The 27,477-nt window shown below is 38.6% G+C and overlaps 1 protein-coding gene across 3 annotated transcripts; it reads left to right on the forward strand.

The window, feature by feature from the left end:
- Window positions 1-292: 292 nt before the first annotated feature.
- Window positions 293-27,431, forward strand: luc7l (LUC7-like (S. cerevisiae)). 3 transcript variants are annotated; one of them, XM_060840887.1, is made up of 11 exons: window positions 397-493; window positions 2,510-2,580; window positions 3,385-3,479; window positions 6,993-7,091; window positions 9,850-9,960; window positions 15,675-15,818; window positions 19,539-19,715; window positions 19,984-20,072; window positions 20,334-20,363; window positions 23,035-23,217; window positions 25,433-27,431. In XM_060840887.1, exons 4-11 carry the CDS (start codon window positions 6,996-6,998, stop codon window positions 25,578-25,580), a joined length of 978 nt encoding a protein of 325 aa, XP_060696870.1. In that variant the 5' UTR covers window positions 397-493; window positions 2,510-2,580; window positions 3,385-3,479; window positions 6,993-6,995; the 3' UTR covers window positions 25,581-27,431. The 3 variants fall into 3 exon arrangements, with proteins under 3 accessions (XP_060696868.1, XP_060696870.1, XP_060696869.1); XM_060840886.1 differs by lacking the exon at window positions 397-493 and adding an exon at window positions 3,151-3,287 and having other exon boundaries at window positions 2,539-2,580; XM_060840885.1 differs by lacking the exon at window positions 2,510-2,580 and having other exon boundaries at window positions 293-493.
- The last annotated feature ends 46 nt before the right edge of the window (window positions 27,432-27,477 follow it).

Consider the following 27,477-nt stretch of genomic DNA (forward strand, 5'->3'; position numbering starts at 1 on the left):
CTGGGTATTGTAGTCCTTCATCTCCTTCCGTAGCGGGATAAATTGGAGATAATGGACTACATCTCCCAGTATGCCCAAGTGCTAGACGCGGTACCCTCTGGGTATTGTACTCTACTACCGCCTCCCATGGCGGGATAAGCAGGAGACATGGACTATACCTCCCAGTATGCCTCAGAGCCGGGCGCGATGTTCTCTGGGTATTGTAGTCCTCCACTGCCTTCCATAGCGGAATAAACAAGAGCTGCGGACTACAGCTCCCGGCGTGTATCGCGCTGGCGGGTTCTGGGCACCGGAAGCTCTGTGCGTTGCTGAGGGAGAGCGCCGAGTTAGGCCTCAGGGTTTTGCTGGAGTGTCTTCCGTCAGTTATCTCTATGACATAGTTTGTTTCAAATTTATCACCAAACGCAAGCTGCGATCTTAAAACAAACCACTATGTCTGCTCAGGCTCAAATGAGAGCGATGTTGGACCAGTTAATGGGCACCTCCAGGGACGGTAAGTGCGTCTTTAATGTTTTCGGTGCTGTCGCCTCTGTTTTCCAGAGCGAGTTCTCATTTTGAAATCAGTTTTCGTTAACAAAGCCACCCATTCGCCGCTAACCCGAAAGAAAAGAAAATGCAATAGTACCCAAGGTGTGGTTCACTGTGAAAGGGGGAACTAATCCAGTCCAGGCTAGGCCACATGGATCATTGTAGGCCTCAAACACTGCCCAGTATTGGAGCATTCAGCTGGAGTGTCACCATCCCAGCTCACCTACACACTAAAATTGAAAGTAACACACATCTACAGAGTTGGTTACATAAGGTCCACAGTAACTTGCTCTAAACGTGGAGTGTTGCTACTGAGAAAAAGTTGTGAGGTTTTAGTTTCTGATTTAGTTGATTTACAAGACCTTTTGTTTCCTTACTAAAGAGTAGCATTACTTTTGGAAAAAATTGCAAACAAACATAAATATGGTTGAAGAAAATTAATACCTCTTGCAATCTGTTCCAATGAGGTGAGTCATGCTTCATGCTTATATCTCTTTGAGGAGAAAGCTCATTTATAGTTTGATTTTTCTCCCTGCCAAACATTTTAAATACATTCTAAAAGCACTGCAATACCATTTTTATGGAATTGAATCAATAAGAAAGGAAATGCACTTACAATATGTGATGTCCATGTGTTTGGTAGTTCTTGTATTCAGCAAGACTGGAAAATGTTTCCCCTTTATTTCTAACCATTTAAAATATATGAAGTGAAGAGATGATGGAGTAATGTAATGGGGCTAGAAAACACAAATTGTGGTGCAAAAGAGATTCTATGAAAGCTGTTTGAGATAGATGTTATTGGTTCAATACCGTGTTGTGCCTATCAATTTCATAGTCCTTTACATGATTACATTGAAATCTTTGTGCTTTTAAGCTTCTGAAAGACTGATTTAATTTTTTGAGTTGTACATTCATGTATTATATCATTAAGTTGCGTAGTTTCAACGTTTGCAAAATGTGTTTATTTCTGTAACTTCCTATCCTACTCCCACACTCATACGTATTACACAGGCAGAAAGAGATCCAGTAAAACCCTTCGGAGCTTGAAGCTGTACAACAGATCTATAATGTCTGATTCTGTGCTGCATTTTCCCACGGAAAGGAAGAGTTACTCCAATGGTCCTTGTCACTTATAACATTTTTAAAATAAAAAGTCACCTTTTGAAGTTTGCATGTTTGTTGCATCTTTTGTGAATCCAATATGTGACTGATTCATAATAGTTTCAGCTTCTAGAGGGTTCTATTGATGAATGTTCTTTTGAAGTCAGAAGTGAGCACTGCAAGCAAGCTGATTTAAGTTGTTCGGAGAAACCTCTTTCCAAACAAATTCATGTTGGCTTTTTGTATCTGTTGCCCCATCCCAAAAAAAAATGCAGGAGCCCTATTTTAGTACTAATTTTATCTCAGTGATGGTTACACTTGGGTACTGTTGATTTATTTTCACCACATCCATCCATTGTAATCCACTGATCAATTTTTTTTGTCTAATGGAAAATGTTGAGTTTTTTTTAAACAATCTTAGAATAGCTAACTAATGTGATTAATTTTAAAAACTGAACTTCTCAGAAGAGCAAGATTTATTCAACAAATTATATTCGGGTGGGCTGGATGGTCCATGGTAGATTTTGAACCTCTGGTAAATGAGATTGCAGCTCCTTTCAAAACATTATGTTTTAAATAGTTTTTAAGGTACAATGGTGTTTTCTTACTTGGTAGAAGAAACAAAAGCATAATGTCAAAGTGCTGCTTTTGTCCTCTGTTTCCTGTTCTAAATTGAAAAGTCACTAGCTGTTACCTGTATGTTCCTGCTTAGGTTTTTTTTTGATTTTAAACAATTGAGTGCAAATTTGTGGTTTGCACCTAACTTCAGTTTTCTTGCAGGAAACTCAGTTATGTTTGATTTAGTTGCATTTGAAATTTGCTTCCCATATCTCTGTTCATACAAACTGAACAATTGTGGCCCCTTGTTTTATTTATAAAGGTTCAATGTATCTTTGCCTGCCTACATCAATCTGCAAGGGAGTTGCAGAAAAGCCTCATGTTCATCGAGCCGTGAGTCATGAATAATTTTTAAAGCTGTTATGAATATCAAAAAAGTGTTTGCTTTCAGAAGTAATTAATATAAACAACATAGTTGAGACTAAATATAAACTGCATACAGTGGGAAACACTACAATGGTATTGGAATACTTGCAAGGATAAAGGAATGATATTTGAATATTACACATTTATATACACAATGGCATTAAATTGTCACATAACAGTTAAACTTTACTTTTATTCTTTGTATCATTCCTGTAACTACCTTACTACAGGTGTGGCCCAGAAAACCTTCCCCTTTTAAATTTTTTCCAGCAAGTCAGAATCTCTGCAGATGAGGCACAAAGATTGAAGATGCTGGGTGCTACCTTATGGATGCTCACAGTGTGTATACAAACCCTAACCTGACTTCTTTTTCTGAAAGTGTTGAGCTTGCAATGTGCTGTTAGTAAAGCAAGCTGCCCATCATTCTCTTAGAGCGCTGAAACCTGTTTAGGCATTTTTTTTGCGGTTTTTAGAAGAAATAAATGTATGCCTGTTACGGCATTTTCTGTGTGGTCTGATCAGAGTATAACGTTCCAGAGGTCCAAGATTTAAGAAGAGTACATTCGCAAGGTGATGCTTAATGAATTCTGTGTATGTTCAGTGAAGAATGTTCCTGTTCTGCAGTAAAGATGGAGAGGTAGTCACATGATTGCACACAAGAAGGCATTAGCACAGTAAGTTGGCTGTAAAGCAGCCTGGTGATAAGTCCATTCATTCAAAAACACTTCTGTTCAATCTTGAGCTCATCAACTTTAAACTGCCTTGTTTCAGGAGATGCAACACGACAGCGTGTGAAATTCTCAGATGATAGAGTTTGCAAGAGTCATCTTCTTGGTTGCTGTCCACATGACATTCTCTCTGGAACGGTATGTAGTTGTGCTTATTATTCTTACTGTTTTTGATGAATGTAAAAAAGTGTGGATAATACAATATTTTGATACGTAGTTTCTATTTAATCTAGTACTTCTGATGTATGGTTTCCTTCTGCTCCCAGCTCTAAGAATGTTAGCTTTCTAACATTAGGAAAATAGAATTTCTCAATGCGGCAATAACTTAATCTTTGTGAGCAGTTTCCTTTAAGGTCAGTGGGAACCGCTGTTAAATCACTGCCCCTGACATCCAGTTAACAACTTTTCAATGATATATGTTTTAAGCAAAATTAGTGTGGCCTCCCTGTTGAATGTTGCTGTGATATTACTATCATTGGAGGAAGTATTTGCTAGTTTAATTGAGCTAAAGCACTTGTATTAAATGTCCAATTACTGCTCAATGGTTTTAACCATCAGATTTATGCCTCACTATGTGCTAATGTTCTTGTAATTTTTTATTTTTAATAAAGTCAGAAGAATTAGAAGCTGGAGTTGACCATTTGGACCTTTTGAGCTTGCACCCCTGTTCAATTCCATCTTCAGTATCCTGTGTCCTTTCATTGCCCTTAGTAACCCAAAATCTCCTGACCTCTGAATTGAATATGCTCAGTGACTGAGACGTTGCAGCTCTTTGGGATAGGTTCCAAAGCTTTACTGTTCTTGGAGGAATTTCTCTTCATTTTTGTCCTAATGGCCAATCCCTTCATGCTGAGACTGAGATGAGGAGACCAGAACTGGGCACAGTACTAACGATGTGGCCTCACCACTGCTCTGTATACACTTGATCTTTGCAATCTGCTGATCTGTGTACTCGCAGATGTGATTCTCCTCCTCTTCTTCCTCCTTCTTTTCTCTGCAATGGACAGGTATCAACAGACTTGTGCAGTACTTTTGGGTTCATCGGTATGGATGAGGAATTCCTATTTTGGGGCAACCCATGGTTTTGCTATCTGTGGGAACCCAAGTGCCCCAATCCCCTATGAATATGGATATAGATGTCGTAAGACTTCTTTACTTTGTTACCAAATCCTTTGTAACAAAAAAGCAACATTTCCATTTGTCCTCCTAACTAAATTTGTGTAATTTTGTGTAAAATTGTGTAATTTCCATGATTCATGACGCAGACTTCTTGAGTATGAACGTTTCCCTACCACTGTTCAAAAAACTTTTTTATACTTTCCTCAGGAAGTGGATAGCGTAATGCTCTGCTACATTCGATGTCATCTGCTAGTTGTGTGCTCACTCTCCCTAACTGTCTTGTATTCTTCTGTAGTCATTCTCAATCCTTCTCACCACTTACCTTCCCAGTTAAATTTTTATCGTCAGCAAATCTGGATATGTTTTACTCAGTCCCCTCAACTAAGTCGTTATTACAGATTGTGAATCATTTGAGGTTAAATAATAGATCCTTGCAGTATGAAAACAGATCAGAATTGGGAATTCTATTGTGATTAATTGTCCTTCTGACATTCCAAAGTCTGTCCACAAAGCACAAATATTGTGATGAAATACTGTGTACTTGCCTGGATGAGTGCATCTCAAGTTTGACACTAACCAGGATGAAGCTGCCTGCTTGATCAACACTCCGTCCACCAACTTAATGTTCCACTGCCAAGTTCTTTGGCTGTACCTTCCAAACTTCAACTTTACCACCTATAAAGATAGCAGGCACATGACATTTGCAGACATAAATTCCCCTTCAGATCACCATTTGGTACTATGTTCTCATTGCTTCATTGTCACTGACTCAAATCCTGGAACACGCCAACACCATTGCAGATGTCCTCGCCCTATGTGGACTGCAGCAGTTCACCACTGCTATCTCGAGGGTATTCAGGGATGGATTGTAAATACTGGCCTTCAGAGAAACATTAATGTCCCAGGAATGAATGAATAATCCCTTATTGGTAGGATTGTAAACTAGAAACTCCAATTTATTTTCTGTTTATCAATCTTTGATTCATTCTCATATATTACTTCCAACCCCCTTTCAACAGATTATGTCTGTTCCCTTCCAAACCTTGGAAATTCTTCTAAAAAGTAACGTCATTCTGAAAGATCAAAACCATTGGACTCATTGCTTCTGCGGTGACCTTTTTTAAAAATCCTATGTATAAGTCATCAAATCTCATAAATTAGTTCCCCATTAGATATTCTCCTAAGAACTTTCTTGCCTCATTATTCTGGAATGTGTTTTGTGTCTTCAACGTTGAAGATGGAAATAATAGCTTTGTTTTATGTGTGATGCTTTGTTTTTTAACCCCATTATAATTTCAGTTGCTGAATCTAATATTGCGACATTGCAGTTGTAATACGTGAACAGTTATTTAGGATGAAAGCAGTTTGTCTCTAACATCAAAATTGGAATATTGTCAATTAAGGGTAAAATTGTGCTTTTCTTTTGACTCCGAGTTGAGGTTTTAAGCCCTAATCTCCTACAAAATACTTCCACTTCTGTGATGTATGTCGCTGCCTTGCTTTAGTTATGGCAGATTCAGTGATTTTGTTGGTGTCCTACCTGAGCTTCACTTTTCACCGCTGCCTATTGCCTTGCTCATATAGGGACTATTTATTATGTCTGTTTGTTGGCATGCCTTTGTCTCTCAGCACACATGTGCCTCTGTTTAAAAATTCTCACACTCATTCATGATCTTTACCCTTCTTATCATCTCCCTCCAAAGCGATTCTGGTTAGCTGAACTAAAAATTGAAATGCTATCATTCATTGAGTTTTGGTTAGGAAAGGTATAGAGAGATACAGTTCCAGGTCTGGTAGGTGGAGGTCATCTATTATCCACTTGAATTGTACTATCGGTTTGAGGGTCTCAATGACGTATTCTTGTTTCCAAATCCGAGCCGCCTCAATTTCCAGAATCCTCTGAGTACTTGGTATTCTACCAGCTCTGATTTTTTGAATCACCCATTTCTTTTGTGTCATTTTGGAATTTACACTTGTAGCTGCCTTAAACTCTGGAATTCCCCCAACCAACCTCTACATTTTCTACTTGCTCTCATTCTCATCCCTTATGTTGTGTTTGCATCTTTCGCCAAAACTTTGATAGCCACTCATAACATATCCCTCCTCTGGGCAGTTGTTAATTTTGGTCTGATTTATACTTCTGTCAGGTGTCTATATAAATGCTAATTGTGGACTGGCAATAGGGTGTTCTTAAATGGATTTTCAATAGATAACATCACAAGTCTGCAATAAGAATATTGATTTCTCTTTACAAATGGCTAGATTGTTCTTAATTTGTTTTAAAGAATTGTTGAAATTATGCAACCTGTATAATGTTGAACATTTTGTTGTAAATGAGCAAGCTTACAAAAATGCGATATGGAAATTTTAGTGAAGTCTGTGGAATTGGTGTTTTGATTATTGCATAAATGCTGTAATAGCAAGCGTTACATTAAGTGTTTACAAAGTACTGTACCTTGTACATTTGCATGTAAACACACAGGACTTGAATTTTAAACACTGTAGTTAATTTTAGAATTCTCTGTTTCCTAGCGTATGGACCTGGGAGAATGCACAAAGATTCACGACCTCGCACTGAGAGCCGATTATGAAATTGCTGCAAAGGAAAGAGATTTATTCTTTGAGCTGGATGTGAGTTACCAAATATTTGACTATGAATTAATTTAGCTTTTTCTGATGTAATGGCAAGCACTGAATCTGTGTTCTAACAAAGACATGAAAATTGCAGAATATTTTTGCGCAAAATGGGAATAATTCTATCCTCACTGGCCCTCTATTTTGACATTTTTATTTTGTAACTAATATCAAGAAGCCAGGTCCTTGGCTCTCTGTCTGTTGGTGCTGTGACTTCAACTTTTTTCCTTGATTAGATTTTCTCACTAGTGGTTTGGCATTGCCTTCCCTACTTGGACAGATGAAGAAGGCATTGACTCTCGAATCCTCCACCTAGAATGGGAATCATACCCATGCTACTCTAAACCATGTGCCAACTGTGCTGAATGGCCCAAATTCTAACAAGAAATACATTTTTAAAAAGTAATATTGTACCTTTCCATCTTTACCAAATATCTCTGAAACAGAACATAACGTTAACAATATGGTCACCTTAAATTTATAAGCCTGTGCCTTCTAACAGGGTAGTGTAGCGTTTAAATCACTGAACTCTTAATCTAAAGAATTACAAAGGGACTAAAAAATCAATCCACTAGATTAACAACTTGCAGATATATGTTCAAATCTCATTTCTGTTGTGAATTTTATTTCAGCTTAATAATTAAATATTGAATATAAAAATTGTATCATTAATGATGACCTAAGGCTGTTGAAAGTGTTGCTGGTAAGCAAATGACTTATGAGAGTGAGCCTGCTGCCCTTGCAGCCTGTGTGACTGCAGATCTGCAACATGATTGCTTAGTTGAAGTGATATGCCAAGGTGTTGGGGTAAAAGGCTAGATTACAGTGCTAAGTCATGTTCCTTTGGAGAGCTGGTGCAGACATGATCACTGCATAGCTTGGAAGAAGGCCATAACACTTCTGTGATGTAGCACCCTTTGAAATAGTCACTCCTTAGAACTGAAATGCTGTGGGAAAAGCTACAGTAATAAAGCGCTCTATTCTTTTTAGTTCCATTTAATACTGCTCAATAAATATAAAATTACATGTTTCTAGCAGGTGGGAAGGTGCAATTCAGCACCAACAGAGGTAATGCATTTTGGTAGGAAGGATAACGTAGAGCAAATCAAGTTGATTGGTACAATTGAAAAGGGAGTGAAAGAACAGGAATATCTAGTGGTTTTCAATATAAACTTTTGAAGGTAGTTGAGCAGGTTAATACAAGTTTTCCAATAACTGCAATTCTGGGCATTGCAAAGACATAGATTACAAAACTGCAAAGTTGTGCTTAAATCATGAGAGCAGTAGTTTAGTCCCTGCTGGGGAATTGTTTAATTCTGGGCACTGTACTCGAGAAAGAATGGAAAAAAGCTTTGGAGCGGGTTGATGATGGATTTGCTGGAATAGTGCTGGGTGATGGAATCATTTCTATGCAGAGAGGAAGCGAGGCCTTAGGAGGATATCTGTTTGAAATGATTAAGATTGTTATGGATTCTGCTAACACAAATAAGAATAAACTGTTTCTACTGACTGAGAGAATAGTAACTCCAAGGTGATTGACAGGAGAATCAGAACAAGATGATAAATCCTTGCTTTGCAATGAGTAGTTAGGATTCGGAATGGCATTGCCTGATTTGGTTCCACTATCTTAACAGTAATATATTTTAAAATAAAATCTGATAAACACTTTTAAAAGAAAACTTTGTAGAGATATAGTGAAAGACTTGGGAATTGGAACTAATTGCATTGTTATATTGTGTAAGTAGCAAGCAAATAAGATTTCCCCAACACAATAAAATGCATGACCTCCATAAATACAAAGATAGGAATGTGTGCAAAAAAGAAAATTCAGATTGCTCTGTAGAAACAAATTGCAACCACAGGACAGCAATTCCATACGCACAAAGGCAGCCCTTCTACACTCCGATATTTTAATCTGTCTCATTGTCCCTTGAAAATCCAAATCTGTGAAACTTCAGCCTCAGCTCTTTAAAGGACTGATTGGGAAAGGAGAATTGAATTAAGCAAGCAAGAGGTAAGTAAGCTGGATCAAGTGAACTGAAAGGTTTCCTTCTCTGGATATTTGCAAATCAGTTGGGTGCCCATGCTTCCAGCCCACGAGTTATCAAATTTATTGAATTCAGTTTCGCAATTTACACTGGTTCAGTTTATTTGTGATCTTCAGGTTTATATTCCAGTGCCATAACATTAGGCTTTTCTATCACGTAAGGTGCTGTGTGAGGAGTGCTAATAATAAGTGGGCCATATTTATTTCTCAGTTTTTGAATATAGAGCATTACATGTTTTTATTTTTGTGTTGGTAGATTGCTATCCTGATGCTTAAAGTAGGAATGTCCAATTTTCTTTGTTTTTGTCAGCTATTTGAACCTAAAGATGAACTAAAAAGCCATGCCCTCATTTACTTGTCTGCACTAATTATTGCTGATATTAATTAATTCTGGTATTTCAATGAGGCAACAAGTCTGACCAGAAATATTTTCAAATATTCAAACTCTCAAAAATCAAAAGGATAAACCAAAAATACAATCCCTTGTTTAATTTATTTCTTTTCATAGCTCCTGAAACCCTGGTTCCAGATCCACTTTTGAGATTTTTGAGTAATCATTGATAGACTGCTAAATATTTCTTGCTATTATTTGTATTCATTGGGATACACTCTTTCAGTAATAAATGGATTACATGCCAAAACCTAAAAATAAAAATGCTATAGTACTGACCTCTGCATAGGTTCAAATAACGTTTTTTCAATCCCAAGGCCATGGAACATCTTGAAAGTTTTATCGTTGATTGTGACAGAAGAACAGACATTGCAAAGAAGCGTTTGACAGAAACACAAGAAGAAATAAGTGCTGAAGTAGCTGCGAAGGTATATTCCAATTTGCTTCCTCTTGAATAAGCGTTTCCGTGCTCACCTGTGTGATTTGATTAGTAAATTAGTATGGGAGACTGGAGTGTGCTATGTACTCTCTGTTTCAACTCTTTTGTATTTGAACTTTAATCCATCTGGCTAATGGGATTAAAATCGCTTACTTTTCATTGCCTCATTTTAAAGTTAACTTTCTATTTTCTTTAGTGTGTCCACGCATACACATGAAGAAATTGAGTGTCCTGTAATACCTGCTGAAATGCTGTGAAGTAAAATGCATTAGTAGTTTATATGGAATATATTAACTCTGTACTCAGTGAACATGGTTTCACAGTGCAAAATTGCTATAATTCGGTGGCTGAAGATAACCTACTGGTACAATTGTTATACTTCTCATGTTCAAAACATAATTTTGCAACCACATAGGATTTCCTTAATCTGTTTAAGCTGGGGGTTCTTAATACTGCTAGATGAATTTTTCTCCTACCTACCAATTACCACAATTAAAAAAAAAAAGAGCAGCCAACAGAATTTTTATTTTGAAGATGTGCTGTCTGTTTCTCTGCATCAATACGGATGATCCGTACTCTCACCTGAAACAAACAAGAATAATTTTAAAATCAGACCCCATTTCTAGTTGCTACAAATAAATGCCTGCTGTGCCCAAAAGATCACCTGAGGTTTGTCCTGTCCCAGAAAAATAATCTAGGTATTACTTGTCACTCCATGTCTCTCCTGTGGTACCTTTCAAGTGTTTTTTTTTAAAAACCTCTGGCACAGAGATCCAAGATGGCGGCGACTCAGCAAGTCTGAGTCTACAGAGCCCTTCCCAAAACCTGGGTAAAGTGGGTTTCCTGTCCCCACCACACTTGCCAAACCACCCAAAAAATTTCTTTAATCTTAATTAGCTGCTGAATATTATATTTAAATAGTCTAATACTGAGTGGATAATGAGTAAATCAAAGGGACCCCGCAGCTCTCAGAAAACAAAGACCCCTCCCCCACCCTCCTCTCCTCTGGCTGCAGCTGATGTAAAAACAGGCCTTATAGAGATGATTGCTAGGCTGGAATCGACACTCGTCAATTTCATCGCAGAATCCCGACAGCGATGGAATGCATTCGAAGAAAAGCTGCAGAAACAGAATCAAATCATGGAAGAGCTGCAGGGCCGAGTGGAGGGGGTGGAACTAAAGGCCACGACCTCCGAGGCTGCAGCTCAAACAGCTGCAGAACAGGTGAGAGCTCTGGAGCAGAGAGTCAGGGCCTTTGAAATTTACATCGATGATATTGACAACAGAAATCGGAGAAAGAATATTCGGCTGCTGGGCCTTCAAGAGCAAGAAGTGAAAGAACAGTTAGTAGCATTTCTGGAGCGATGGCTGCCGCAGATTTTAAACCTGGGGGCTGAAACTGACCGGGTAAGGGTGGAGTGGGCCTACCGGGTCGCAGTACGCGGATCTGGCCCAAGCCAGCGCCCACGCCCGGTCCTGTTCCGGCTGCAGAGTTATAGGGAGAGGCAGATACTCCTGGATGCCTCCAGAAAGCTTGGAAAGGATCCTAAAGCTATGATTCATGAAGGATCCAAGATTGTTATTTCAGGACTTCTCCCCGGCTTTGGCACGAAGAAGGAAGGCGTTTGATGAGGTGAAGAAATGTTTACGGGACTTAGATATTCAATACACCTTACGCTACCCAGCGACGTTATGCTTTACCCACGAAGGATCCGAGTATAATTTTAGATCATCGGAAGAGGCCAAGAAACTTTTAGACTCGGTTAAATAAATCGTAAGAGACAATTTATGTTGGCTTGCCTCTCCCACACTCCGTGGGGAGAAATGGTTACTTTATTCTACTTTACTTTTGCCTCTGGGAGCGGGGTTGTCTTCCTTGCTATGTTATTATACTTAACTGTAATCTGTTGGAGTTGTAATTTTATAGTTATGTGTGTTTGTACGTGGCATTGATGCTATTAGATATACTCAGGTATGGGTGGGGTGGGGTGGGGGTGCGGCGCTCACTGTTAACTCTAGCTCGGTATTATATCTAAATCCTATTAAGGAGCGCCCGGGTCGAGGGTGGGACACTGTTTGGGAGAGGATATGGTGGAACGTTGGAAAGGTAGTAAGGCCCCCTGAGAACAAGGGGGAAGATCTCCATTCAAACATGTTTAATTTTTTTTTTGTTTGTTCTTATTGTTTGGAAATAGCTTCCTTTTAATCATACTGTTATGAGTGTATTAGAGAACATTTTCTCTTATTTGAAGGATGTAAGCGACTCAACTATACACTCTGGATGATTGTGGATTAGTTGAATTTTGATGATTATATATTTAGGATCTATTTTTATATTAATGTTTGTGCTTGAAAATTCTGCTTATTTTTGTAAATTTGTCAAAATGTTAAATTCCCAATAAAAATATCTATTTAAAAAAAAACCTCTGGCACAGCTCTGCAGAATTTGTGCTTTTCCTCATAGCCATCAGGTGGGCTGGATGTGCTATAGCCAATGTGTAAGCATTCTATGAATATCAAGCACTATTTTCTGGGCAGGGTTTTATTTCCAAGCATTAAGATTGTTTATGTTGGCAAACATGAAAGCTGAGATTTTGTGATCACTGGTACTTACTGCAGCTGCTGTAGAAGAAAGCTCCCTGAAAAGACTTAACCATCTCTGAGACACAATTTCACCTTTCCTAATATTGTTTGAATGTGAAGCTGTGTTAAGAAAATTTTCAGATGTCCAGCAACTGGACATCATCAAGTAAAGGACGCAGACACTTGTGTTGAAGGTTTCTCGAGAGTAGCTGAACAAGTAAAATGCACGGGCTATCCTTAATTTTGCATTCTGTGAACTGCAATATAAATTAATTATTGGACCAAATATGTCAGTTGAAATGTAAACTCAAAATTATGTTGAAAGAATTTGGCTATGATACCTTCAAAATGTTTAATGCAGAGCACATTTATTCATATTTGGTATAATCTGTTCCAAATATAAAACTTTTATATACTTGGTAAAAGTTTGTGTAAATTACAATTGGAGGAAGGGAAATTACGATGCTGTAAGACAGGATTTGAGGAGCATAAGTTGGGAGCATAGGCTGTCAGGGAAGGATGTGGTGGAAATGTGGAACTTTTTCAAGGAGCAGATATGACGTGTCCTTGATATGTATGTACCTATCAGGCAAGAAAGAAATGGTCGTGTGAGGGAGCCTTGGTTGACGAAGGAGGTTGAATGTCTAGTAAAGAGGAAGAAGGAGGCTTACATAAGGTTGAGGAAACAGGGTTCAGACAGAGCAGTGGAGGGATACAGGATAGCCAGAAGGGACCTGAAGAAAGGGATTAGGAGAGCTAAGAGAGGGCATGAAAAATCCTTGGCGGATAGGATCAAGGATAACCCCAAGGCATTTTATGCGTATGTGAGAAACATGAGCATGACGAGAACGAGGGTAGGTCCGATCAAGGACAGTAGTGGGAGATTGTGTATTGAGTCGGAAGAGATAGGAGAGGTCTTGAACAAGTACTTTTCTTCAGTATTTACGAAAGAGAGGGACCGTATTGTTGAAGAGGAGAGCGTGAAACGGATTGGTAAGCTAGAAGAGATACTTTTTTTTAGATTACTTACAGTGTGGAAACAGGCCCTTCGGCCCAACAAGTCCACACCGACCCGCCGAAGCGCAACCCACCCATACCCCTACATTTACCCCTTACCTAACACTACGGGCAATTTAGCATGGCCAATTCACCTGACCCGCACATCTTTGGACTGTGGGAGGAAACCGGAGCACCCGGAGGAAACCCACGCAGACACGGGGAGAAAGTGCATACTTGTTAGGAAGGAAGATGTGTTGGACATTTTGAACAACTTGAGGACAGACAAGTCCCTCGGGCCTGACGGGATATATCCTAGGATTATGTGGGAAGCAAGAGAGGAAATTGCAGTACCGTTGGCAATGATCTTTTCGTCTTCACTGTCAACGAGGGTGGTACCAGGGGACTGGAGAGTAGCGAATGTTGTGCCCCTGTTCAAAAAAGGGAATAGGGATAACCCTGGGAATTACAGGCCAGTTAGTCTTACTTCTGTGGTAGGCAAAGTAATGGAAAGAGTACTGAGGGATAGGATTTATGAGTATCTGGAAAGACACTGCTTGATTAGGGACAGCCAGCACGGATTTGTGAAGGGTAGGTCTTGCCTTACAAGTCTTATTGAATTCTTTGAGGAGGTGACGAAGCATGTGGATGAGGGTAGAGCAGTGGATGTAGTGTACATGGATTTTAGTAGGGCATTTGATAAGGTTCCCCATGGTAGGCTTATGCGGAAAGTCAGGAGGCATGGGATAGAGGGAAATTTGGCCAATTGGATAGAAAACTGGCTAACCGGTCGAAGTTAGAGAGTGGTGATAGATGGTAAATATTCAGCCTGGAGCCCAGTTACAAGTGGAGTTCCGCAGGGATCAGTTCTGGGTCCTCTGCTGTTTGTAATTTTTATTAATGATTTGGATGAGGGAGTCGAAGGGTGGGTCAGTAAATTTGCAGATGATACGAAGATTGGTGGAGTTGTGGACAGTGAGGAGGACTGTTGTCGTTTGCAAAGGGACTTCGGTATGATGCAGAGCTGGGCTGAGGAGTGGCAGATGGAGTTCAACCCTGCCAAGTGTGAGGTTGTCCATTTTGGAAGAACAAATAAGAATGCGGAATACAGGGTTAACGGTAGGGTTCTTCGTCAGGTGGAGGAACAGAGGGATCTTGGGGTCTATGTACATAGATCTTTGAAAGTTGCCACTCAGGTGGATAGAGCTTGTAAGAAGGCCTATGGTGTATTAGCGTTCATTAGCAGAGGGATTGAATTCAAGAGTCGTGAAGTGATGTTGCAGCTGTGTACAGGACTTTGGTTAGGCCACATTCGGAGTACTGTGTGCAGTTCTGGTCGCCTCACTTTAGGAAAGATGTGGAAGCTTTGGAGAGGGTGCAGAGAAGATTTACCAGGATGTTGCCTGGAATGGAGAATAGGTCGTACGAGGATAGGTTGAGAGTTCTCGGCCTTTTCTCGTTGGAGCGGCGAAGGATGAGGGGTGACTTGATAGAGGTTTATAAGATGATCAGAGGAATAGATAGAGTAGACAGTCAGAAACTTTTTCCCCGGGTACAACAGAGTGTTACAATAGCACATAAATTTAAGGTGAAGGGTGGAAGGTATAGGGGAGATGTCAGGGGTGGGTTCTTTACCCAGAGAGTGGTGGGGGCATGGAATGCGCTGCCCCTGTGAGTGGTAGAGTCAGAATCATTGGCGACCTTTAAGCGGCATTTGGATAGTTACATGGATGGGTGCTTAATCTAGGATAGAAGTTCGGCACAACATCGTGGGCCGAAGGGCCTGTTCTGTGCTGTATTGTTCTATGTTCTATTAAACCAATGTGCTTAAGGTTGGCACTGCTCAATTTGTTGCTGCTCTGAAAACCGAAGGAGGTTGGAGTAGAATAAATCCATGTTTAATTTTTGTTCATCATTAACTTAAGCCACAAGCTCCTGCAATTCATTAAGAGGCAGTGTTCAGCAACTGCCATGAATCTCCTCAAAAGTATTCAGCCACAGATTTCAAATTTCTTCATAAAACTATACACAAAATGTGGCCTTGAGGTGCTGTTGCAAATGATCTCCTACCTTTTGTCCTTAGTGTAAGGCCTGAAGTTCTAGAATTTTGCATTTGTTTTACAGGCAGAAAGAGTGCATGAACTCAATGAAGAAATAGGAAAGCTTTTGGCTAAAGCTGAACAACTTGGAGCTGAAGGAAATGTGGAAGAATCTCAGAAGGTCATGCAAGAAGTAGAAAGAGTACGCACAAAAAAAAGGGAAGCAGAGGTAAGTACTGTCTAGCAATGCTTTTAAAAGATCTGTTAATGGATAGCTGAGAATTAATCTACTGTGTTGCAACTGATGTTGGGCATGTGTATTCTCTCTTCTGTATTTCTTCCTGATTATTTGGATTCGTGCATTTAAGAACTGCCGATGTTTATACTCCCGTTGTTGTTGTTGTTTGTCTATCAAACTCTTAATTTTTGTGCAAATCCAATTTCTCAATTTACAGACGAGGTCAAATTGGGTTGGCATAATCAATAATGAAATTAGTTGATGATCAAAATTGACACATGAAGTTAAACAGATTAATGAAGTAATATATCTTGGGCGAGAAGAGCAGGGCAGTCACTTACTGAACACGCACAAGTCTTTAGTTTGGCAAATGAACAAAGGATTTTGCAACACAAATGCATAAATAATGTAAACGTTGCAGAACAAGTTAGCAAGGTCACTTACAGAAAAAAAAGTAAATCCAGCATGAGAGATTTGAAAAGTAAGGAACTTGTGGAAAACTTGCATTGGTGTTGATTAGAGTTTGGGGCCACCCTACCAGTGTACTAACATCTGTGTAACTATTCATTTCAGTAGTATTTAAGGGGAAACTAGACTGACATGTGAATGGGAAGAGAATAGATAGTTACAATGGTAAGTTGAGGATGCTCATGTGGATTCTATGATAAACATCAGCATCAACAGGACCAAAACAAATTATGGGACTTGAAAATTTGTGGGGTTTTTTTGTCATTTTTGTGATAAAGTTAATACTGGCAATTTTTTTTATGTAAACGTGAACAAAATAAATTTGCACCTTTTTAGAATCTTGACTTTTGAGGATAATGAAACACGTAATTTTGAAGAAAATGACACATACAAAGGATTTAGTTTTAAAAAGATTTGATTTCTTTTTCTTAGTCTGTTAGTTTGGTTTATATCAGTTGATTAATGGTTTGATTTTAAATTAATCAATTGTATGTTTATAGTTTTTTGTTCTGAATTTAGAGTTTTTAAAAAATTAAGCATGTGTCTATTAGAACTCAGGATTCCAAGTAATCTATACAGTCCTACAAACCTGTTTGGCCATTCATTGACATGTCATTTGATCTGGAATCGAATAGCCTATCCTTCAATAATTATCAATATATCAATCTCCTGTTTAATAATTTACAGCTGTCAAAAAATTAGAAGCTTGTGCTAGCTTTTATGCATGAAGTATTTCCTACCTTTACTTCAGCAAGGTTTGACTTCTGATTTTTTTTGGTTGTGCTTCTAGTCAAGTACACCCAAGTAGCAGAGAGAAGTTCTTCTATCAAGTCACCCTTTAACCTTCTAAATTGCTAGTTTGCTCAACCTCTCCTCATAATGAACCCATACACTCCAGATGTGGTTCTAGTAAACCTTCGATTCACTTTGTTGCAGACCAACTAGTGCATTAAGCTTCAGTGACCAGAAATGCTCCCTCCAGGTGTGCTCTAATCAAAGTTTCGTACATCCATATGTGCAGATGCTTTAATTGGAAAGGATAATGTCTATTAATGTTTTAGATCATTTTCTGATCCTGTTTAACAGATTTTAACCCATCTACTCCACCTCCAAGTGTCTCTCGACCTGTATTGTTTCTTGCTTTCCACCATTCCAAAGGTATCCCATTTCATCCTTTTTAGCTCTAAAGTGGAAAGCTAATCATTTGCCTGCATCAAAATCTATTTGTCATGAGCTCATCCATTCACTTAATCTGTCAATTTCTCTTTGTAATTTTGTGCTTTCATTTACAACACTTACAAGGTAATTGTACAGATTACCAGTTGTATGGAAACGCCATCTTAGAACAAAGAAAATTCCAGCACTTGGACAGACCCTTCGGCCCTCCAAGTCTGCACTGATCGAGGTCCTCTATCTCAACCTGCCACCTATTTTCTAAGGGTCTGTATCCCTTTGCTTCCTGCCCATTCATGTATCTGTGTAGATACATCGTAAATGACGCTATCATTCATGCCTCTACCACTTCTGCTGGCAACACATTCCAGGCCCCCACTCACTTTGAACTTGTAACCTCTGGTAGTTGAATTTCACACTCTGAGGGAAAAAGCTTCTTGCTATCTACCCTGTCTATACCCCTTATGATTTTGTAGACCTCAATCAGGTTTCCCCCTTCAACCTCTCTGTTTCTAATGAAAGTAATCCTAATCTATTCAACCTCTCTTCATAGCTAATGTCCTCCATACAAGGCAACATCCTGGTGAATCTCCTCTTCACCCTCTCCAAAGCATCCACATCCTTTTGGTAATGTGGCGACCAGAACTGTTTACAGTATTCCAAATACGGCCAAAACAAAGTCCTATACAACTGTTATATGACCTGCCAACTCTTGTACTCAATACCCTGTCCAGTAGAGGAAAGCATGCCATATGCCTTCTTGACCACTTTATTGACCTGCATTGGCACCTTCAAGGAACAATGGACCTAAACACTCAGATCTCTCTGTACATCAATGTTCCCCAGGACTTTTCCATTTTCTGTATAGTTTGCTCTTAAATTAGATCTTCCAAAATGCATCACCTCGCATTTGCTCGGATTGAACTCCATCTGCCACTCCTCTGCCCATTTTCCAATCTATCTGTGTTTTGCTGTATTCTCTGACATTCCCCTTCTCCATCTGCTTCTCCACCAATCTTGGTGTCATCTGCAAACTTGCTAATCAGGCAACTGATACCTTCCCCCATATCATTCATATGTATCACGAACAACAGTGGTCCTTGCACAGATCCTTGTGGAACACCACTGGTTACAGGTCTCCATTTTGAGAAACTCCCTTCCACTACTACTCTGTCTCCTGTTGCCCAGCCAGTTCTCTATCCATCTAGGTAGAATACCGTGGATCCCGTGCGGCTTCACCTTCTCCATCAGCCTACCAAGAGGAACCTTATTAAAAGCCTTACTAAAGTCCATGTATATGACATCTACAGCCCTTGCTCCATCAATCAACTTTGTCACCTCCTCAAAGAATTCTATTAGGATTGTAAGACATGATCTTCCCCACACTAAACCATTACTGATAAGCCCATTTTCTTCGAAATGGGAATAGATCCTATCCCTCAGTATCTTCTCCAGCAGCTTCCCTATCACTGACGTCAGGCTCACCAGTCTATAATTATCTGGAGTATCCCTATTACCCTCCTTAAACAAAGGGACAACATTAGCAATTCTCCCGTCAAGGATGCTGCAAAGATATCTGTTAAAGCCCCAGCTATTTCCTCCCCTGCTTCCCTCAGTAACCTGAGGGTTTTTAAAATCTTTTTAAATTACTTTGCATTTACACTTGATTTTAAATTATAAATCATTAAAATTACTTACTTTTATGTAATGCTTTACCACACAAACCACAAATTGCACTTGGAAATAATTCAATGTAAAGCCACACATACTTTTATTTAGAAGAAATCTGGAAAATCTGGATATGGGCATTCATTTTTCCAGAATTAATCTTTTGTGCTATGAATGTTTCAACAATTAAAATTATGTGATTTTGTACAATAGGATTTTGATTGGTTGTGCTCCTTCAAAGTTCCTGTAAATGGTTGCTTTTTTGGTTTTTCCCCATAAGTTACAGGCTGGTGTTTCTCTCATCATAGGCAACATATTTTTAAAAATGTAGAAGAGCAGTGGCACAGGTCTTTTTCAAATGTTTGGACAGATTCAAGTTTTCTTATTTCTTGTTTTGTGTAGGATGAATATAGGAATTCAATGCCTGCTTCTAGCTTCCAGCAACAGAAATTGCGTGTGTGTGAAATTTGTTCTGCATATCTGGGTCTTCATGACAACGATCGTCGGCTTGCTGATCACTTTGGAGGCAAACTGCACTTGGGGTTTATTCAAATCCGAGAGAAATTAGATCATTTGAAGGTAATTTTAAGACCCTTTTTGTGCTGGAAAGTGTAGAAATGCATAACTGTATTTTTGGGATGTACGTTAACAAAGCAATTTTCTCTTCAATATCTGTGATTTATTTTAAGTCAGAAAGAAGTAATGTAGTATGTAATGTAATTATTTACTTCGCTTGAAGAAAGTTTCCATATATCATCATTACATGGGTGCATTTATCTTTCATATAATAATTCCAATCAGGTAAATATTTTGGGATTCTCATTGCCTCCTTTGTTTGCAATTGTAGAAGATTGTGGCAGAGAAGCAAGAGAAAAGAAATCAGGAGCGCTTAAGGAGGCGAGAAGAAAGGGAAAAAGAAGAAAGGATGAAAAGGAAGTAGGTTAAATTACATTTAAATTTGAAATGCAAATCTGACTTGTTTACGATTTTTGATAGGAATTAAACATGGGAAGCATTTTTGGATGCTCTTCACTTGGTCCACAGCTAAAATGCTTTATGGAGGAAACATTGATTTTACTATGATTAATCTTTATTATCAGTCGCTCTGAAATGGTTTTCTAAAGCAATGCAAAATATTAGGCTGTCTACACTGCCCAGTATAGTTCTCTAATTGAAGTATTAAATATTGCCTTACAGGTCCAGATCACGTAGCAGGGATCGCAGGAGGTATGTCTATTATATGGTATTGGCATTTATGGAGTGATGTGAAATTTTTGAAAAGGCTGTTTTCAAGTCCCATTGCAAGTCTTAAGCTCAACAATCTATGCTGACGCTCCAGAGGGGTGTTGAGCAAGTTGCTGTATTGTCAGGGGAGCTTTTTTTTTAATGGAATGCTAAACCACAGCCCAGCTTTAGTGTCAAGTAGATAAAAAGAATCCCATTGATACTCTTGGAAAAGAGCAGAGGAGTTAACTCCAGCGTCCTAGCTAATATGTATCCCTTAATTGACACAGTGATACATTATCATGATTTTCATATCACATTGCTTAGAACTTGCTATATGTGAGTTGCCTGTCACGTTTCTTATTTTAAAGAAGCAACTACTTTTCAAAGTATGTACTTGTAAAACTCTTTAAGGTATCTCATGTTCATGATGTGCACTGTATTTTTTAAACAAGCTCTGTGATCTGAAGTGATCATCTACTCTGATCTGAAGTGAATGTCAGTATCCCTAAAGATTAGATACATTGGAAATTTGACATTACTCTCTCAAAACTGTCAGCTTTGAATTTGAATCAATGAATTGGGCTGCTTTGTCCTGGATGATGTGAAGTTTCCTGTTTGTTTTCGGAGCTGCATTCATCCAGACTATTGGGGAGTATTCAGTGATACTCCTGACTTGGCCTTCTATAGAAGATGGCCAAAACTGGAGGAGTGAGGAAGTGAGTTACTCCAGGGTCTCTAGGCTCGAACTTCCCTTTGTACCCATAGTACTTATATGACAAGTCCAGATGTGTTTCAGGTCCATGCTAAATGCAGTGATGTTAGTGGGAAATTATTATTGGTAATGCCATTGAATGTCAACAGGTTCTGCTTAGATTGTCTTTTTGGAGATTGTCATTGTCTGACACTTGTATGGTATGAATGTTACTTGCCACTTGTCAGCCAAATCTCTCATTGTTCTGGTCCTGCTGCATTTGAACATGGACTGCTTCAGCATTTAGGAGTCATGATTAGTGGTAAATGTTTTATAGTCATCAGCAAACATCTCTGCTGTGAAATTATGATGGAAGATTGGTCATTGTTGAAGTAGCTGAGAAAGTTGGACCTAGATTAATTCCTGCAGAGATGACCGCCTTCAGGCAACTACAACTATCTTCCTTTTGTGCCTGGTATGACTCCCAACTAGCACAATGTTTCCCTTGATTCCCCCGACTTTAGTTTTGCTTGAGTTCCTTGAAGCTCTGCTCCGTCAAATGTGGCCCTGACGTGACAGACAATCACACTCACCTCACCTCAAATTCAGCTGTTTTATTTATACAATCAGGTGATCAAGGTAAAAGCCAAACTGAGTGTCAGTGAGCAAATTGTTGATTAGTGTTGCTTGATAGCACTGTTGATGACACTTTCTAACGCTATTCTTCATGATGATCGAGGATTGACTGAGGCTGGTAATTGACCGAGTAAAGGTGGCTCTTTTCCATCCCTATAGAACATAATGAACCAGATGGATTTTCACGAGCATCATTCGATGTTTTTAATTCCAGAATTTTTTTGAATTGAAATTTCACAACCCGCTGTGGAGGGGTTCAAACCTGCATCCACAGTACATTAGCCTGTCTTTTTTGGATTCCTAGGCCAGTGACAATATCACGATGCAACTGCCTACCCCATCGCACTGTCTCGCTGAGAATTCAATAACTAAAGCTCCTCTTTCAAAGCAAAAAGCTAGCATCTGATGTTTGTTTGATTAAGGCTTCATCAAATTCCTGCATCTGAAAGCACTCTGTAGATCTGGATTCAGTTTTAATACTAGAGTATGCACTCAGCACATTGCAGTTCAAGTTCACCTGTCCTACTTAAAGAAATAGGAGCAAACCAAGTGGCCATTCAAATCTGATCCTCGCTTCAGTCAGATCCTTACTGGCAATTTTATCTTCATTTTCATGTTTAATTCCTATGTCCCTTTACTTCTTTTGAGTCCAGAAATGTATTGATCTCTGTCTTGGATAATTTCCCTGACCACTGTGCTCTGGAGTGGACAATTCCAAAGATACTAAACCAAGTGAAGAAGTTTCTCTGTGTCTCAGCTGAAAACAGCCAATTGGCTGAAACTATGTACTCTAACTCTACATTTACCAGATCCACTCGGTGTCAGAATCTTGTGTGTCTTGTTGGCTTGTCCATCTAAATCCAAGTGAAGAGAGGGAGGGCTATCCTACTCCACCTTTCATTGGATTTTTATGTCTCCATCCCCTCCACTCCAACTGCCACACGCACAAAAGCACCCGCATCCCTCATCCCAGGAATTAATCTAATACCCCTTTAGGTATGGAGATCAAAATTACATGCACTTTTCTTTAGATGTGGTTTGATCAAAATCCTGCATTGTAGAATGATTTCCGCAATTTTGTAGACTAACATTGTTGTAGTAAAGATTGATACACCACTTGCCTTTCTAATGGTTGTACCTGCATTTTTATTGTTGTGTTTCATGTCCGAGGATACCCAATGCTGCCTCCTGCTAACACTATTTACTGCTTGTCACTATTTACTGTTGTGTTTTTCTGTTCTCTACACAAATGAAAATCACTTCTAGTGATGCTGGAAATGTTTTCATATGTCTCCACATTACCAATTAACAATTAGTTAATTTATACTTTCAAAATGCTCACAGGTCAAGATCGCGTGATCATAGGCGGAAACGTTCAGGTTCCCCCAGTCACGAGCGGCGCAAATCAAGATCCAGATCCAGAGACCGTGATAGGCGCCGAAGACATAGGTCCCGTTCACATAGCCGCAGCAGAGGACACTGTCGCAGCTCAAGAGACAAAAGCAGGGAGAGGAGTTCAAAGCATAAGTAAGACTGGTGAAATTTTTGAATCAAACTAAATTTCTGGAATATTGTTATAAATCATTATAATAGTAATTTAGTAATTCTCCTGTTGAGACTGCAGTGGTTATCACCTTTTTTTTAAATTGCTATGGCCTGTACAGACAGGTACAGGTTCATTTGAATTCATTTCTATTGTTGAGATTGGGAGTCTGTACACAGTGAACCTAAACACTGGTTTTATATGTAAAATGTTGGCAAAATTGTTGTTCTGATCTAAGTCGTTGAAAGACTGATCAGTTCGATCATCTTTAATGTGTGATGCATTGTATTTTCCACTTGGAGATTTGTAATTCTTGCAATGCTTCAGCTGTTCCACTACACTATCTATACTCCTGGAATTGTAAAGCAGTATTTTGAATCAATTTCCTTTCCCCTGAGAGCAAAAATGTTATAGTGGTGGTTTTGTTTGTATTGTCATACGTTTTTGATTGTCTTTTTTTAACCTTGCCTACGAGAAATGTAATTATAGAAATATGGGTAAAGTTTTATCACAAGCACAGGTCGTTTTAAATTAGGCTATTGTGATTGAGAAATATTTTGTATTTAGCTGTACTTGTCTCTAAACATTATTTACAAGAAAAACTGACCTTTTCAAAATGGCAGACTTGATGCTTGTGCTAAAATGCTTGAATACAGTTTGGTGACTGGTACTTTATTTTCCTAAGAAAAAAAGGGGGTGAAGCCCAGCAATACTTAAAGCAAGCAAATGTTTTTATAAACTGATTAGATTGCCTAGCTCTTTGATCTCAACTTCATTTGTCAAGATTTTCAATGCAAGTTGCCTTTGGTCCATGATATGCTTCAGCGCTTACATTCCATTGAGAAGAATCTTCTTTTATGAGACATCGATTTAAAATTCTTTCCAGGTGTTGCACTGTGTTCCTTAGATGCTCAGGACACAGTAACTTTTGGGTATTGTGTTTTATCAATTTTGGGGTATAACATTGGCCTTGCAAACTGGTAGAAGAGGGCTTTTATTTTCCCCCCCATATCAAACAATGGGGTATAATGGATGGAGATGGAGGAAAGGTGGCAGAGAATCAAGAGGGTGCTATGGAAGGAGGAGAAAGGAAAAAGTCAGGACATGGCAAGGAAAATGAGAAGCAGGAGTGGAGTAGTTGGGGAATAGGTGATGTGGGGAGAAAATAGGAAGGGAGAGGGGAGAACCCAGAGCGTAGGTAATGTATTCGGAGGTCAAAGAATCTAATTGGAGGGCAATACAGAAAAGGTGACCAGGCAAGTAGAGCGAAGTAGTGAGGTGGCAAGGGTTTGGGAGCGAGTTCAAGCTATATTCGCTGCTCTTTGTGTAGTTTAAACATTTTCAGAAGCTACCATTCAGTAATCAGACTCAGGTATTCATTACTCTGTAGGTCTTCATCAACAATTGCACTACTCAAAGAGCCACTATTTCACTATCAAAATCAAGGTGTTCAAGCAAGAAATAACGCAGCAAGTTGGGGAGCAATCGCTTATTCGATGCTTTGCAATGTCTCAACGGTTTTTTATAGGGAGGGATTTCTGAATCTTTTCAAAGTGCACTGAAGAGGTTAAAAAAAAATTCCTCTGTGGGCATTCCTTGTTTAGAAACTGTTAACTCGTGCAGTTCCTTTTAAATCCAGGACCACTTGCTGTTTTTAGTGTAATAGATAACCATATCAATGTTGAGAGTAGCTTTATTACAATAATATTCTGCATGGAGTTAAAACAAATAAAAACACAATTTTTACTTTAAAACCAGTCTTGAACAGTCCCTCTGTCAACTTTATTTTCCCCTCTCCAAACATTTTTCTTCTCTCTTTATTTCAAATTTTAATTTTGTGGTATTTGCTCTAATTATTCCAATCAGTACTATTTCTGAGCCTTACTTTCCTGTGGTGTATTGGCAGATTGTTCAGCCATCTGAAGATGAGTGGATAAGGCATGAAAGCCAAGTCAATCACTTAACCAACATCCACAAGCATTTTTCACCACTTCCTTGATAAACTTACACAGGAGTCACTTTTTAATCATTAATCTGTGTACCCAGAAGCACTTAGACTGATGCTGGATTGCATTGGAATTGAATCTGGAGTCGTCTAATGTAGCTCCATACTTCACATGTTGGAGAATTTACCTTATGGGTCGTTTTGGAAGCTGAAATGCTGGTGGTTTGTATTAAATAATAGTGTTGTTTTTCAAGGTCTTCAAGGGATCGATCTCCTAGGGGAAAATCAAGAGATAAGGATCGAAAGGAGAAGAGTTCTTCAGAAAGGAAACATGAGAGTACAAATGGGAAGTCAGAATTTAATGCAACAAGTCCAGAAGAAAGGGAAGCTGGTGAAATTTGAATTAATGACTGAACTAAATAGTTAATGTAAAGCTCTAAACCTGAAAACATTCTTGCAGTCGTCTTTGAATTTTCCCATGTTATATATGATTTCTGCCTTTTAAAAACTTCTCATTGGCAGAGAAACTATTAGATTTCCATAGCTGCCGATATATATTGTTTTCCTGTAGTGTTACAGCCTTTCACTTGGTTCAATTTATTTATGAATATTAAAACAAGTGCGTCCATATGGTTTCTTTTAAATTGAAGTTATCTTTTGAACTAGCATGGAACAAAGCAATTTTAGACTTTCTAAGTAAGTACCTATCAGCGGTTTAGTTACCACCCTCTAACAAAACTGGATATATTTCTCTCTCCAGTGGGATATGTGGATTTTGTAACTGGGTACCTGACTACATAAAGGCCTTGATTTCAGCAAGAATTCACCTTGATTGTTGCAATTTCAGTGGAAAAATTATCGAAACGACAAGTGTTATGCTGTCTTTCAGGCTTTCTGCAATTCTTATGCCCAAATTGCAACAGACCAGGAGTGATCAAAAATCCTCTTTATTTTCCTGGTCGTTATGCTCATTTAAAGAAACTTTTGATAATTTTGGGAAATGAACTTCATAAATCTAAAAGCTAATTGGCATGTCCTGGTTCTGAATATTTTCATTGACAGATAATCTTGCAACAATTGAAGTTTGAAGACAAAAAGACAGTGAACTTGCTTTGAGGTCCAATTTGTTAGGAATAATTCAATTAATTTTGTTTGGGTATGCATAATTCTTGAGGCATAAACATTTCTGCAAATAAAACAATTATCATTTGAATCATTAAAATAAGTTTTTAGTTGAGATCAACATTGGTTATCCCCAGAGTCTGCTTTTACACCATCTTTTTGCATCACTTTGAGGTTGTTTTTAGTGAGTATTATGACAAGAATGACAACGTAAGTCAGGCTATCAAAGCAAACGAGTTGGAATCAGGGAGAGGGGAGCTATAGCACTTGCATTTCTTGTGATGTGATGTTTAACTTCTGAAGGTTAAAGTACCCCAGGGCACATCAAATTTAATTTACCTTGTTCATATCAAATTTGAAATGCCCTCCGTTTGCTGACATTTCATAAATTAATTATCAAAAAAGCCAAGCTGTTGCCAACACTCTTTCAATATTAAAATTGAACCAGTTGAGCCTGGCTCAGTGTAACCCACAGCAAAATGCAACTTGCTGTATAACTTGGATCTGCCAGCAGTTGCATAATTCCTAGACTAAATGCAATGTTAAATGTAATAGAATGGCAGCAAACATGAATTGTAATCCATTCGAATGTCACTATTTAGTATGACTTTATTTATGAACTGTAAAAGTAGAGCATTCCAACCTAGGTAGCATTTTATATGTTATCTAATGCTTATAAGGCTTTTAGTTGTAAAATTATTTTGTTGCATGTTCAGGATCAGCGGCCAGAACCATAGAATTACAATTGCAGATTCTACTGCGCTACTTACAGTAGAAGCAAGTTCAAAAACATTTGGTAATTTTAACAGCATTTTATTGTGGTGCGTATCAGTTTTAAGACATCACAGGTCTGGTGTTTTATTTTACAAGGTTTTGTTCATTGACATACTCTAGAAATGTGAGCTTTTGTGTTTTAAGTTTTACTTTTAACAAGTTACAGGATGGAATTGATTAGTGAAAGTAATTAAGAGGAAGTGGCTCTTATTGCACTAATCATCAATAAAACCTACATGCAATTTGTTTTTTTTTTGACACTTTTCCAAAGTTATATAATGAAATGCATTTGCTTCCAACAATCCATCCTTTGTATACGTCAATAAAAAAATTCCAGTTTCATTTTCCATACTGAGAATGATGAAAAAAAATGTCATTTTTCTTTTATTTTTTAAAAAAAGCC

The sequence above is a fragment of the Hemiscyllium ocellatum genome, chromosome 20 (assembly GCF_020745735.1).
Source record: "Hemiscyllium ocellatum isolate sHemOce1 chromosome 20, sHemOce1.pat.X.cur, whole genome shotgun sequence".
Lineage (NCBI taxonomy): Eukaryota > Metazoa > Chordata > Chondrichthyes > Orectolobiformes > Hemiscylliidae > Hemiscyllium > Hemiscyllium ocellatum.